This window comes from Megalopta genalis, chromosome 3, assembly GCF_051020955.1.
Source record: "Megalopta genalis isolate 19385.01 chromosome 3, iyMegGena1_principal, whole genome shotgun sequence".
NCBI lineage: Eukaryota > Metazoa > Arthropoda > Insecta > Hymenoptera > Halictidae > Megalopta > Megalopta genalis.
The window spans coordinates 7,085,659-7,099,455 of NC_135015.1; the positions used below are offsets into that span (position 1 = coordinate 7,085,659).

General features: G+C 40.6%; 3 protein-coding genes across 18 annotated transcripts in view; 1 reads left to right on the plus strand and 2 right to left on the minus strand.

Annotated features, from left to right (window-relative positions):
- ATP8A (ATPase phospholipid transporting 8A1) overlaps window positions 1-6,600 on the plus strand; it is a 31,179-nt gene extending 24,579 nt beyond the window's left edge. For 11 of the 15 annotated variants that reach the window (XM_076519717.1, XM_076519718.1, XM_076519716.1 and 8 more), the window contains 5 exons: window positions 20-138; window positions 209-343; window positions 552-656; window positions 3,400-3,497; window positions 4,251-6,600. In XM_076519717.1, the coding sequence (XP_076375832.1) occupies window positions 20-138; window positions 209-343; window positions 552-656; window positions 3,400-3,497; window positions 4,251-4,396 (603 nt within the window). In that variant the 3' untranslated portion in view covers window positions 4,397-6,600. Of the gene's footprint in view, window positions 1-19; window positions 139-208; window positions 344-551; window positions 657-1,471; window positions 2,323-2,455; window positions 2,488-3,399; window positions 3,498-4,250 lie in introns of those variants that run through there. The other 4 variants (XM_076519722.1, XM_076519719.1, XM_076519720.1 and 1 more) reach the window with 4 other exon arrangements.
- LOC143259010 (uncharacterized) lies at window positions 6,340-9,975 on the minus strand. Its single transcript, XM_076519735.1, has 4 exons — window positions 9,563-9,975; window positions 8,528-9,487; window positions 7,845-8,468; window positions 6,340-7,688 (listed from the first exon to the last, which is right to left on the minus strand). The coding sequence occupies exons 1-4, from the start codon at window positions 9,916-9,918 to the stop codon at window positions 7,019-7,021; spliced, it is 2,610 nt and encodes an 869-aa protein (XP_076375850.1). The 5' UTR covers window positions 9,919-9,975; the 3' UTR covers window positions 6,340-7,018.
- Window positions 9,976-11,727: 1,752 nt separating this feature from the next.
- LOC143259009 (uncharacterized) overlaps window positions 11,728-13,797 on the minus strand; it is an 84,525-nt gene continuing 82,455 nt past the window's right edge. For both annotated transcript variants that reach the window (XM_076519734.1, XM_076519733.1), the window contains exons 13-14: window positions 12,710-13,348; window positions 11,728-12,293 (exon numbers count right to left, since the gene is read on the minus strand). In XM_076519734.1, coding sequence (XP_076375849.1) covers window positions 12,126-12,293; window positions 12,710-13,348 — 807 coding nt within the window. In that variant the 3' untranslated portion in view covers window positions 11,728-12,125. The remainder of the gene's footprint in view (window positions 12,294-12,709; window positions 13,349-13,797) is intronic.

Consider the following 13,797-nt stretch of genomic DNA (forward strand, 5'->3'; position numbering starts at 1 on the left):
ATATCGTACTTGTTAACAGTATGTTGTAGTGACAGTTTGTGCGAAGGCAGGATTAATCATGAACTCTTGGACGTGGGTTACTCATTTAGCAACGTGGGGATCTATTTTACTTTGGTTTTTATTTATTTTTATATATAGGTAAATCACACGTTCTTATTTACTTACATTCAAAATATTCAAAATATTGGTAACAATTATTTTGTTTCAGTAACTTTTGGCCTACATTAAATGTGGGTGCTGTAATGCTAGGCAATGATAGAATGTTGTTTTCCTCGCCTGTATTTTGGCTGGGTTTGGTACTTATACCGTTAGCAGTATTGCTACTGGATGTCACTGTTAAGGCGTAAGTATGCGTTTGTTATAAAGTTCCTTAGCAAAATACCAAAGAAATAGTTGATTTTTACAAACTGTCTTCTTATTTATCAATACACTTTCGGATATAATTAAGCACCTTTTTATATTTTGTACTGCTTTTGAGAATTTATTTTTAACTAAAGTATCAATTCAATCTCTCGGGTGTTTCATAAGATATCAAACATATTTTTTGACAGTGTGAAAAATACAGTTTGGAAATCGGTGACTACGGCAGCTAGAGAAAACGAGATCAGGAAATCAGACCCTGGGGAAATATTCAACAGCCATGATTATAGAAGCTCGTAAGTTTTCATTTTCTTTTCACTAAACCTTCTTACTTTAAGATGTGAATCAAGTTATTGATCTAGGCCGTGGAACTAGCTTTATAGTCTTTAATGACTATACCATGCTACAGTCTTTAATGACTACATTTCCGTGATAGAAAAGTGTCAACCCTTAATATTTAACATATTACGCATGCAGAAAGATACCACTATCTATCGGTAGCTAACTACTGGCAGTAGCAAGTTAGAGATAACGGCTCAGTTGATGTCACTAACGATCAAACCACAATGCAGAACAATAAGCGAACACATTGCATGAAATATTGGTAGATAAATTTGTTGAGAAGCCATTCATTATCGTTTAACTTGCATGGCTTATTGGATGTAGATTTTTCAAAAAGTTACAATTCGTTATAAAATTAATTTAGTGATAACAAAAAGATGCATGCGTATAGCGGTATATATGTATATTTTAGCCTTGGTGAAAATACAGTAAATTCTTTCCAATTGTTTCTCAGCTTGTAAACAAAAATGGGCAATTTGGGAAGAGGAAAGACGATTATTCGACCCTTGCGGCTTCTTTTTATAGTAAGTATATAAATAAACCGCAAGGGTCGAATAATCGTTTCTCCTCTTCCCAAATTGACCATTTTTGTTTATAAGCTGAGGGACAATAAGGAGAGAATTTACTGTAACTTGCTTCATAAATTGCTTATTTTAATGGATTGGTTCTGCGAGAACGATCAATTATACCACGGCAATTACTATCGTATTAACAATAATTATACAATTAAATTGATTTCCATTGAGTAGAATATTAAATATTGTAACAGGAGGTCAAAGTCATATTGGAAGAGGCGATGGTTAATTTGGTGTTGGACTTCGGTCTGGTCGCCGCGAAGACGAAATAAAATCAGATTCTTCCCATTTGCGATCGCGGCGCGTGATTTGTGGTTCACTCATCATACTGTGCACGTCTCGTCTGCACCATTCCGACTTCCATAATGATCCTAAATAATCTGCACATTCCTACTGAACCACAGGATTTCGTAAGCATTCCACGATTTTACTCCACTCTCCTATGATATCCCATGTTTCTCACGTGTGTGAATCATTTGTATACGTATGAACTATTATTCGTACTGCAAACTACTGCAGTACTGTGATCGTACTGTTTTTGTACACATGTAGTACAAGTTCTATTACATATTTATTATAAAAATGGGACGAACAATGTTTTCTTCTCTTCCCACCCACTAGAAGTAAAATCAGTTTGTGAGTTGAAATAATATTGTATATCGATAAGAGAGAACTTTTTTTCACTTTTTTGTTTGTAATATGCGGATGCATCATTTATGTTGCTAGTACTTGATTGATTTCGATTTCGTAATGTTTTGTGTAATGCTGTAGTTCGTAGCCATACTTCTAGTACATTGTGCACCGACATTCCTGCAGTATATTTAGGATTGTTTTGCAGTATGAACGATATGTTGCGATTACGTAGAAATGTACATAGTAATTCAAAGACCAAGGCTTCCATAACGAATATAGCGCATATGCTCGCATAGAAAAAAACTTTATTTGCGAAATCACTGTGTATTTTTTAATCATTGTACATTGCCGAGTTTTGTTGTGAAGTAAACAATACGCAAGTAAATTAAAACAACCTTAACAATAGTGTAAATAGCACAAGCTTTGTTTAGTTCAAGAATTAATTCTCTTGTTTATTTAACATTGACTACATCTGTTGGTATCAAAGTGGTATTTGTTTGTTAATGCGGTTTTCTGGTATGTTTTATCCGCGGTATCCTCTGAAGGCCTGTGCATGCCATCGCCGACCTCGCGAGGTGTAAGTATCCCGCAGTAGTACGTAACACGTACCGCTCCTGTAATTTTACACTTTCAGGTGTAAGCAATGCGCCTAGCTAGACCGCATGGTCGTTCAACGTTACGCTTGCGAGGGCACCGCAATATAACCAGATACTAACTACACTTACTACACCCGCAAGCATTTCACGCTAATTTGATACTCTTTTTGTGTCAAGGTGTATGGGACATTGGGTTCTCACTGTTAGAGGACGTCGATTATGCCACTTGAAAAATAATTTCGAATGTTTTGTCAAAGTTGCAACCTGAAATTTTACTGCATCTTTGATAGTAACGTCTATCAAGTTTTACTGGTCTTCAGAATTGTCAAACCTACCGATATCATTGATACTTAAAGATTTCACATAGTATCGAGATTACATCATTTTTCGAGTTAATGTCGTTTATGATCATCAGAATTTTGTCTCTGAACAACATGGTTTCGATAGCCACAGTGTAGTCTGTAGAAGTACAAGTACTCGAATTAATCCTGCAATCTTTAATTGTCTCAGCTATAGCATTGACAGAACATACAATTTGTTAAAAAAAAAGGAGTAGCTTATCGACTTAGTCCAGTGTAGAGCATCGATATTGTCTGTTGTCTTATCACGTTCCAAAGGGGTGATGCGAATTTGTAGTGCATACTTTTGTAGACAATCGCACTGCATGCATCACTATATAGACCAGTGGTCATCCGATAGATTATCAAGAGACGGCATTGCGTGACAATTGCTCACCGTCGAATTGACGAAGTTCCCACGGCGATTTATTACGTTCGATTCAGACTAGCACGCTTGTGTTTCTCGGCATCTACAATTTAAATCGGTTACGAATCAGGACAGTTGATGGCCGTTCGAAGGTTTTTTAAAAAATGTTTGAATGCACGGCTTTGCAGATTGACGGAGACGGCACGGCTACTGAAAAACGTAAAAAGCGTTTTCTCCAGGCGATCGAACGCCGCCTCCAGAGTTAATGTCGAGGTGGAGCTATCACGTAAGTTGTTTTGTCTGCACAGCGACGGGCTGGAATCGAAAAATCATTCAGTTACTAAACCTTCAGTGAAGTAGTACTAAAGAAAACTCTCGTCGAGAGTCGATCTATAGAAATGCTTCCTGTGTTTTCTAAGCTCGTCGCGTTGTACCCTTTGGTTTGTCTTTCTAACAAAGTACAGCGAAAAGCACGCGCCTTGATGTGTTCACGGCTTTCGCCTATTTCTACTAAGAATAGATTCTTCGACAAGCTAATGATTCTTCACACGATAATCGCACATGCACCATTTTATAATGTGTCTTACAAGTGTACATATACGTCCATACTAGATTGTAGTTTACACTAACGATTTGTTCGTCCAGTCCCCTTGTTTACTAGACTCTCTCACTTCAACTTTCTGAAAAACAATTAACAGAACAATTTTCTGAGTAGAAACTTCTTCATACTGTCGACAGCAGAGATGGGCACAATTTTAGTCAATTATACATCCAATCTTATCCAATTGTTAGCTTGTACTTAAATCGAATTTCTTGCAATTTGCGCAAAGAAAAATACTAGGTTTTTTTTGTTGTCTTCAAAAATCAATATTACTCGAGTAAGAAGCGACCGTTGAAATTCTTTTCGCGTTTCAATGAGAGTCTTAACAAATTGTGCCCATTTTGGTAATCTGTCTAAAAACTATTCTAACCCGTTTATTAACTACTTCATCACTGTAGTTTGTGCATGCATACTGATTTGTTTATGTTGTGATAACAGAGACTAATCGGTTGCGCTCTTTCTTATTGCACATGCTACGCGAAACAGACGGATTTGCGTTCTCTCAAGAAGAAGGAGGATCGGTGACCCAGACGGATGTGATCAGAGCTTACGACACAAATCTTCCGAAACCCGGCGGCATGTAATCTTAACGATAACTATAGAGCTACTACGACTTCGTATACTATAAACCACAGGTACCTTGACTCAAGCCGATCAAACAGAGGATGAAAAAAAAAAGAAAGAACGCGGAATGTATGCGTAGCGCATACGAAAGATGGAAGAACAGATCATGGAGAGACAAAAAAGAGAATTAGCAGGAATATCGGTAATTGCCAAGCCCTACGTAACGCCTGTCTACGTTTCACGACTGACTCGATGCATCGCCTCGTTCTCCGCTAATTGAGTGCTCATGATTCTTGATCGACGATGGGCCTCGGAACGTATAGTATTAGCAAGACTATCAGAAACGACGATTCATTCGTTTTTTAAATCATCATGAACAGGGGGTGGGGACCTCTGTTCTTAGATACTTCTTTTTGATACTCTACAAGAATTTATTGTATTTATGGTACATAGTACACTTCGGACCTCGTCTACCGAGACCTTATATATTGTATTGTACTGTTCGTGACAAAATTGTGGTTGCCGTTCGGGCATTTTGACGCGGTGCATTTGTGATCGCATTTCACTTTTGCCTTTGAAGTTTAGGAAGCTCAGCAGTTTTCCCACTGTTTTTTCTTCGGATTCATAGCGCAACAGGAGCCAAATATACCGTGGTCGAACCGCGGTTATCGCGTGCAAATTATTCATTTCTCGTACAGAGTGTGTTTCAAAGCTCGAAGTCTGGAACGCGAAGTTGCACGGATTGCTGGAACTCATTGAGGAAACAGCGTAAGTTTTGAGATCGATCGTTTCAGATTTACTGTTAAACACTGATGTTAAATGTTACCTCGGTTAGATTTTAATTATTATACCTTCTTAGCTTGTAAGGAAAGAACAACGCCCTATTTTTTACGAGGGTCGGGCCTAAAGAAATACAAGATCAATGGCTAATATTTTGGTTCTAGAACGGAAATTGGACTGTACGATTATTTGGAGAAAATCAATTAGTTGTCCTAATAGTGTATTTTCTTTTAAGGAGCGTGCAGGTTTTTCTAAAAATAAATTATCTTCGAAGCAGAGTTCACTTTTTGTCGTTTTATCAATGAAATCTTTGTCTCATTTATTTTTCAATGAATTTCACCAGTTCATAGAGTTCGCACAGTTCTGGCCGGCGTCTTTGAAACATTCACCGGACAAATGCAATAGTTCTGTCGATCTTTCTATTATAAAACAAACGATTCGTCAGTAATGTATCTAGATATATATATGTATATATATTTTCTACGTAGTTATATAACTTTTTTCCATCTTTCTCTTGACTATTGAATTCATCCGAAAAGAATCTCGACTTTCGTAATCTGTAGAACTGTGTGTAGATTGTTATGACAGCTCTTCGTTGACAATGTTCGGCCATTTAATAATTCTGCAAACCATGTAAACGGAAGAGCATCGATAGAAAATCGAATAGTTGACAGAAGGACGGAAGAAATAGGAACACAGGCATAACGAATGGAAAATACTAGTCCCCGATATTTTGTTACCCTAAATGAAATCGTTGCGAGATATTATTCCCAACGAGTTCCTCGAATGGTACGTGTAAATAGTAGTTAAAGAAACTCGTCTGCGCGACCGGCGATACGTAAGGCGATCACAGAATTACAGTTTCGATCGGTGAACGACGGAGATTCGCTCGAAAATACGTACTGAATAAACAAAATACACTTGTCGACGTGATGTATGAAAACGGCTGTCGGCGTGCACACGTCGCCACGCAGCCTCCCCTCAGAAAGTAGTAGATTATATTTTTGAGAAGAAACGTTAACGAAAACTTCACCGCTTCTGTCGATCATAATTAACGATCGCCGGAGGATCATGTTCAGCATCGTGCCAGAAAAAGACTGTTCCCAATTGTTCTACGCTGTTCGATTACTTCGCTCGTTGTTTCGTTCGTATATTTTTGGTTTTACTTTTTACCGTTAACTACGATTATTATTTTGTTACTGTAAATACGACGATTCCGTGTTTTTCTAGTCAAGTATCCAACATGGATCTTTTCGTTCAAGATTCACTCTTCCGCCCATCGCGAACACTCATTTGTTAAGTTCATGACTGATTGAATTTTATTCAAGAGAAAATGATGAAGAGCGCGTGTGCGTGCGAAAAGGAGAAAAAGAGATACGTGTATATGTATGTATAGAAACCATTATATATACATTCTGTTCGGAATAAAATGATGATCAAGAAACCTGCCATCTTTTTAACTAACTGGACATTTTAACTAACTACAGAAACGGTTGGTATCCGTTTGTGCAAGTGGATGAGACATTTTTATTAACAAGATAAATAGGTATGCGAGTACAAAGCGCGTGTAGATACAATAATCCAGCAAGTGATCGATGTGTATATACATATAAGTTGTATATATATCAGTATATGTGTATGCGCATTTATATAAATTTATTTGATTTCTATAATTCTGTTATGTTTCTTTCATTTATTCATTGGTTCGTAACGTTTCGTGTCGTTATTATGTGCATAATATAATGCACTGCTGGTCGATTCATTTTATCGCAATCTCGATTATTGATGGCCGACGATTTCACCCTCTTCTTTATCTTTCCATTAACGATAACATTTTGCCACTTATTTGATAACATGTTCGTTCAAGTTACCTTCGATGATTCCAACTTGAGACTAATAAAAAAATTCTCCCTGTCTTCCCTGTATCTAGACTTCAATAGAAATTCCCTCGTAAACGAGTGCCCTGGGAAATCATATCCTCGTGCCCGTTTCTGACAATCCGCCAACCAGGACACGACCTCCAGGACCCGTTTCATTCTTGTATCCATGTTCCTCAACCTTTCCTGCTCCTTTGCGAACACGATTCGCTTCAGGAGAATGTTACGCCACTGATAAAAATACTTCCACGCCAAATCTTGTTCTCTGGTTGTCCACGGTAACTCCAATTGTTTCACGTGGTCCGTCCCAGGGTATCTTTTGTTCCTCAGTCTCGTTAACACCGTGAGAATGCGCCATCCTACGCCCGGTCTCTGCTCCACGGCCTGATTATTTTTCAGATCAGACGAGCTTTTAGTTACGTCGGATGGGCTTGTCTCTGTCGGACGATGCCCACGTATTCTACGTTTATCAGACGAAACGTTGATATTGTACGCATGATGACGATCCACGTTATTGAAGCCGAGAAGCTTAGTCAGAAGATCTCCGACGAATGGCATTGCAGGCGGACTTCTCTCGGCTCTGGCCCAGGCTCGTCGATACAACGTGGCACAGGAACTCTTGTAGATTTTGCAGAGACGCTCCATAGTTTCGTACCTGAAGAATCAATACGTGGAGCAGGATGACGAATGATTTGACGAACGAATCAGTGGAGCATAAGTACATCAGATCTCAGGAATTGTTTTTTTTTATAAGTAAGCCTCCAATTATATATACACGAAACGACAACCGACGTGAAAAATAATAGCATACCTGTTAGCGTGGTGAAGGCGCATGTAAGACCAGCTACTGCGTAGCCTGTAGATTGCAGGAGTTTGTAGACCAGACAAGATGGACCTGCACGAATGAAAATTTCCCATGGCAAAACACTTGCTGGCTGCGTTCACGAGTCTCGCGATAATTCTACACCTGACACCTAACTTTTTAATCGCAAGAATCTCGCTGGCGACGAGACAAGAGATCCGGTGGCTGAAAGCTATCCAGGCCGCCAGATTGGGTGCATTCTTTGAGCTTCTTTGATACACTACGATCTCGATCTCCTCCGCAGGAATTCGGACGAAGAGATCGCGATCTATGAGGGTCACCTGCGCGGCTAAAGTCGAACTATCAATGTCCCAAATGGTAATCCGGAAATCCATCCTCAATAATCTCCTCAACTGTGCCGTGTCATCATTTCCATGATTATCGGACTTTTTTTTCTTGGAAGATCCATTCCCGGAAAAGATTCTTTCGAAGAAGCTAGGTTTCTCTTCGGCGACGATGACGGAGTCCTCCTCGCACTGGCATTTTTTCCTTTTAGAAAAGAACTTCCGTTTCACCGGCTTCTCTTTCTCCTGTCGGTAAGTCTTTAGATGGTTCAAGTGTTGCCTCAGCTCTCTGTTACAAGAAGACGTTTAAGATTTCATTTCGGTTTGGATATCGCGTTTGATCACTACCTGTAAGCAGCAGAGGCTGGTCTAGGACGGTACCAATACTCCGGCGTCCAGAATAGTACCACGCGTCCTTTGGCAGAGGTTCCAATGGAGCCATAGCTGCTTATGGACTGCAGAGCCGTGTAAGAAATACTGGCGGCCAACTGACGTCGGGATACAGGAAGCTTCAGCTCTGTATCCGCAGACTGTCGACGAATGGTAACCAAACTGAACGATCTGCGTCCCTGAAGAGTACATCGTTCTCCAGGTTGAACGGTCCAGGGCCCGAGGGAATGCAGAAAATGAGCGGCCGTGCAGAGACCGTAGCGTCTGAAGTGTCTAGGACGCTTCGAATACTTGGGACCATTTTTCCCTCCCCTTTCCCAGAGTTTCACTGCATTTTCCATTAGCAGGCAGAAGTTCTGGGCGAACCTCGCACCGTGTCTCACGGGATAACACTCTGTGAGCACTAAATTCGAATGGCATTTCTCCGACACACCGAAACCGAATCGCGATACTCTTCCTGTTAAACATTTTTTAGGAAGTTTCGCCTCCTCCTCGTCGTTCTTCTTCGGCGGCTCTTCGTCTTCCTCGTCCTTGTACCACACGTTTAGTTTCTCAAACTTGTCCTCCACGATGACACTCTGACAAGGACAACTCGGATAATTTGTGTGGAACATTTTCGTGTTGCAGTATCTACGATTGTGGTCCCTGACGAACAGCACGTCGCAGAGTTCACCATTTTGGTTCTTCTTGTCGTGACAGGAACACGTGGGCCAGCTAAAACTGACCCTGTCGGACTTAGCCGGCGACATATCTTTCAGTTCGTTGTTTACTTCGTCCAAGCTGGCGCCAGCGAATCGCACAGGAACGGGTGCATACTCGCCGCTTGTTAGCTCATTATAATCGGGTCCAAGATAGAGATCTTTCTGCGGCCACGTTGGAAGAACGTAGTCGCCCGCTCCACCGTAGTGCGCCCATACCCTGAATTTTTCGATACTAACAGAGCTAAGAACAATTCCAATTCGGCTAGGTTGCTATAGAAACTGGCGAGCTTACCTGCAAATTGCTTTCTTTCCTTTCTTTCGCAGATTCTTTCGTATCTCGATCTCTGAAGACAGCAAATATAAAGTAGTCGTGCTCGACGAACTTGCCGCAGTCGTTTCAGATAGAGAACTCCCGTCTCTTTTCTTCGACAGAAAATTGTCCACCTCTTCGCACCATTTGTTCCAAAAAATCTTTCTCTTCTGAATACCGCCAAGTTCGTAGTACTGTACTCTCCCATCGACAAATCTGATCATATATGTTTTAATTAGACAGAAAAAGCGTCGATCTAAAGTTTCAAAATTAAAAAAGAATACCACCAAACGTGTTTGATTTTCTTTGAACAATTTTCTATTTGAAAAATCTCGCATTAATGTAAACGTTAACTTAATTCACTCGTATGTAAATACGAAAATATACATATAAGAATTACAAAATTACTGAAAGACTGTTAATAAACTTTGAATGAACTCGGTTCGAGTTTCATAAAAGCGCTGGTGGACTTAATTTTTTAGACTGTTTGCTAGAGATGTTATGCACGTAACTGGCCACCGTATCGAACGATTTTATTTATTAACGAACCTCTACCTTGCCTTTAAAGCATTGCGACGCCGCCTATTGAACACGCTCAGGGTAACGAATTGTAGAGGGTACACTGAAATCAGCTCGAAGCTCTCAATGCTCGGATCAAGGCCACGCGGACAGAAGTATTTTCTGTCTTTGAAAAAGTCCGCGGCTATAATCAATTTGGTCGGCGTAAGACCGAGGGAAACTTGACGAATTCCCCGACCATTCCTCGTGGTCTCCGCGAACGGAGATTCCACGAGGATGTCGTCTGAGAAGTCAGCGTATTCGGAAGCCAGTAGTCTCCGAATCCTACTGTGCTCCACGTCGTTGTTCTTCGATCGACGGCGAGGAGTTCGCGTTGTTTTACGTGACGAACGCATAACGTATCAATTTCCTTCGAATCTGAACGACAGAATTCAGATAAGTTAGTCATTTACATGATTATACGTGACCGGGGAATTTTACGAAAACTTTCAGCAGGTTTCCTCCTCGCGATAGGTTAGCAAGTTCTTAATGAATCTGCGATCAGATGTCATAGAATGAATTTGGTTCTTAACAACTTCTCGATGGTTGCGCGAGGCCACTCGAAGTTTACAGAAATTCTGCGCTCCGAAATTCGGACAGCACTTCAGTTGATTTAATTTAAACTTGACGAGTTAATATTCAATATTTACTCCAGTCGAAGTTGGTACTGTTTGCAGTTAGGCCAGCGATCTCGAGCGTTTAATTACATTTCAACTCGAAATACATTGCTTCGAATCGCTCGGCTAATTTTGATGACGAAGCTGTTGTCTTTAGGGTATTAGTCTTCAGAACTTGTTAATTACTATAAAAGAATTACATGAATAAGTATCAATTTGTGTGAAACACGTTCAATCGCTGCGAATGAAATATTTAACATATATCAGTGAATTTATTTGAGATCACGTACAATCTTCAACCCCTTCTTTCACAGCTAAGAAAATTTGTTAATTGTATCCTATACTTTACTTTGATGTTTAAGCACTGATTATAGAAAAGTAGAATTTGATTTGGATTTTAAAAAAATATGTAAGTTCAGCGAACTATGTATTATTCGAAATCTTCATAACGAGGTTTACGAGCCATACGAGAAATATCGTAGGCTATAGGGTTAATGAAAAGAAGCGAAGCTAAGAGACGTCGCAGTAGATTTAGCGTCGAACTCCGTTAGGTATCATTGCCTTTATTTCGTAATATTTAGGTTATTATAATTATTTTATTTATATTTCGTAATATTTAGGCTATATATATTTAGGCTTTATTTCGAAATATCGTAGGCTATAGGGTTGATGAAAAGAAGCGAAGCTATGAGACGTCGCAGTAGATTTAGCGTCGAACTCCGTTAGGTATCATTGCCTTTATTTCGTAATATTTAGGTTATTATAATTATTTTATTTATATTTCGTAATATTTAAGCTATATATATTTAGGCATTATTTCGAAATATTGTAGGCTATAGGGTTAATGAAAAGAAGCGAAGCTATGAGACGTCGCAGTAGATTTAGCGAAGATTGTTGTTCTATTGTTGAGTCTTACAAGGAATGGGAATGTTGGTCAAGGGGAAAGAAGATGAAGGAGGAGAACACTCGAACTCCGTTAGGTATCATTGTCTTTATTTTTCAGTTCGATGCCTCCATCGAGTTTCACGGCTCGCGTACATAGCCGGCGACGGAGGGGACTAAGATTAAAGACACGGGACTACGTGGTAAAAGGTGCCGCAGTGCCTTGTCTCGGTTAATAAGGGTATCAGCCGTTTTTTTTGTTTAATAACTCCTTACTCGCTATAATACGATAATAAATAACATATAAAAAAAGACGTACGGGTAAAAGACGTAAAAAAGAAGCTCGCCAATAGGGTGAGCGGTTTTTCGTCTACGATAAAGTCGATGTAGGTTTCCGAAAGAGCGTGCAAAAATGTACATTGTGGCAGAGGTACAAGGTGGACTCCTAATCGATCCGTTCGACTTATACGACGCAGCTACATAGCTTCCTATCGGTTATTCTGCTCCGGGTTCACTTTAATGGTGACTTTGTTGCTCAGAGCGGACGCCAGCTTCTCGACGCTGCTCTGCGGCAGTTTGCCTGGCTCTGAGTTCGTTGTCTCGTTGTTGCAAGTTGATGCGTTCTCGGGGATCGGCTTGATCGCTGATTGTCCCTCCTAGGAAAGGCAGAAGTTTCGAGAGAATATTACAAAAGACTTCGGTCTGCGTATTTTCGCTACTCCTTACGTGCTACGAACTATAGTCGCATTGTTCTCCGTCGAACCTGTTATTAACGTAATTTCTAGTTCCGTCATTTTTACTCACATAAACAGGATCTATTATTTGGTAGCAACCTCAACCGAAGCTGAATTTGTTTATTGTTCGAGGACATCAGCTGTTCGAACAGCTGAATCAATCTCAAAGGAGCAGGTGTTACTGAATAATTACAAGAACTTTGATTGATCTGCGTTATTAAAGATATGTACGCCATAGCAACTAACCGGTGCTTGCTATTACCATTTTGTCAATGATTTCTAATTGGTAATAATAATAATAATGTGACAAAATACGAGAATAACAGGAGATAACTTACCCCGTCAGTCTTTCGTCTTAGGTTCGATCTCTGCAGCGTAGCGGCCAGCTCGTTCTGCAATCTAGACACCACTGGCCCGTTTGCTATTTCATTGGTACCATTTTTCTCCGGTCGTGCCTGTTGCGACAGAAAATCCAGTTTGGAGGGTTGCTTCGCCTCTCCCTCATAAGCTCCTATTCTAATCGCGACTTTTCCTGCCGCAGGTTTCGGGATTTGCCCGTTCATAGTGGCTGATGGGGCAGCAGGCTTCGAAACTTCGGATACCGGACTGGTCGACGAGTCTTTCCCGTTAACCTGCGGTTTGTTCCCGGCGGCGGTGTGCCGAGGACTTCCGTTTGTGGTTGCCGCAGTATTCTGTAGGGGGAAATAGGTCGGCGGTGGCTTTGGGATCACTGGATTTGGCGTGTCCTTCAGTTTGAACGACTCGATGCTTTGCATTTCGACGGCGTCCTCGCTGCTCTTGCTCTTCGAAAGAAGCGGAAGTGGCGGCGGTGCCGGAGGTGCTGGCGGCGCTGGAGGAACTGGAGGTGCTACCACCTGTGGAGGTGGTGCTGGGGGTGCCGGGGGTGCTGGCGGAGTTGGTGGCGCTGGAGGGATGTTCGGTGTCGAAGAATTGTTCAGCACCCTTTTGTCCTGTTCCTATAGTAACGGCATTAAATGATATAAAAGGTTGAACGTTATTATGCAAAAGATTGACGGCTACTGGATGCGAACAGTTTTCCAATGTATTAATCTAATTGCGAGAATTTAAACACGTCTGAAGCGATATTGCGCGATAAGGTAAGACCTTACGAAGCCACGGATGACATCGCGAAAACAGATGGAATTAGAATACTTATCGCGGCTGTTTCTAAACATATTTTCATACCTTCGCAACTTTTATCACATTTGAACAACCGAACCGATTGCCAAGAGACGATAAAGTCGCATTGGAATTTTTATGTTATCGTAAGCATTCAAGGACTACGGAGTTACGACGGCGTACTGCCGCGGTAGGTGTTATTTTCCACAATGTCCCCTTTTAAACGTTATCTCGAAAATAAGTTTGTTCTATGAAAATACGTTCGAAAAGCTAGACAACATATGCC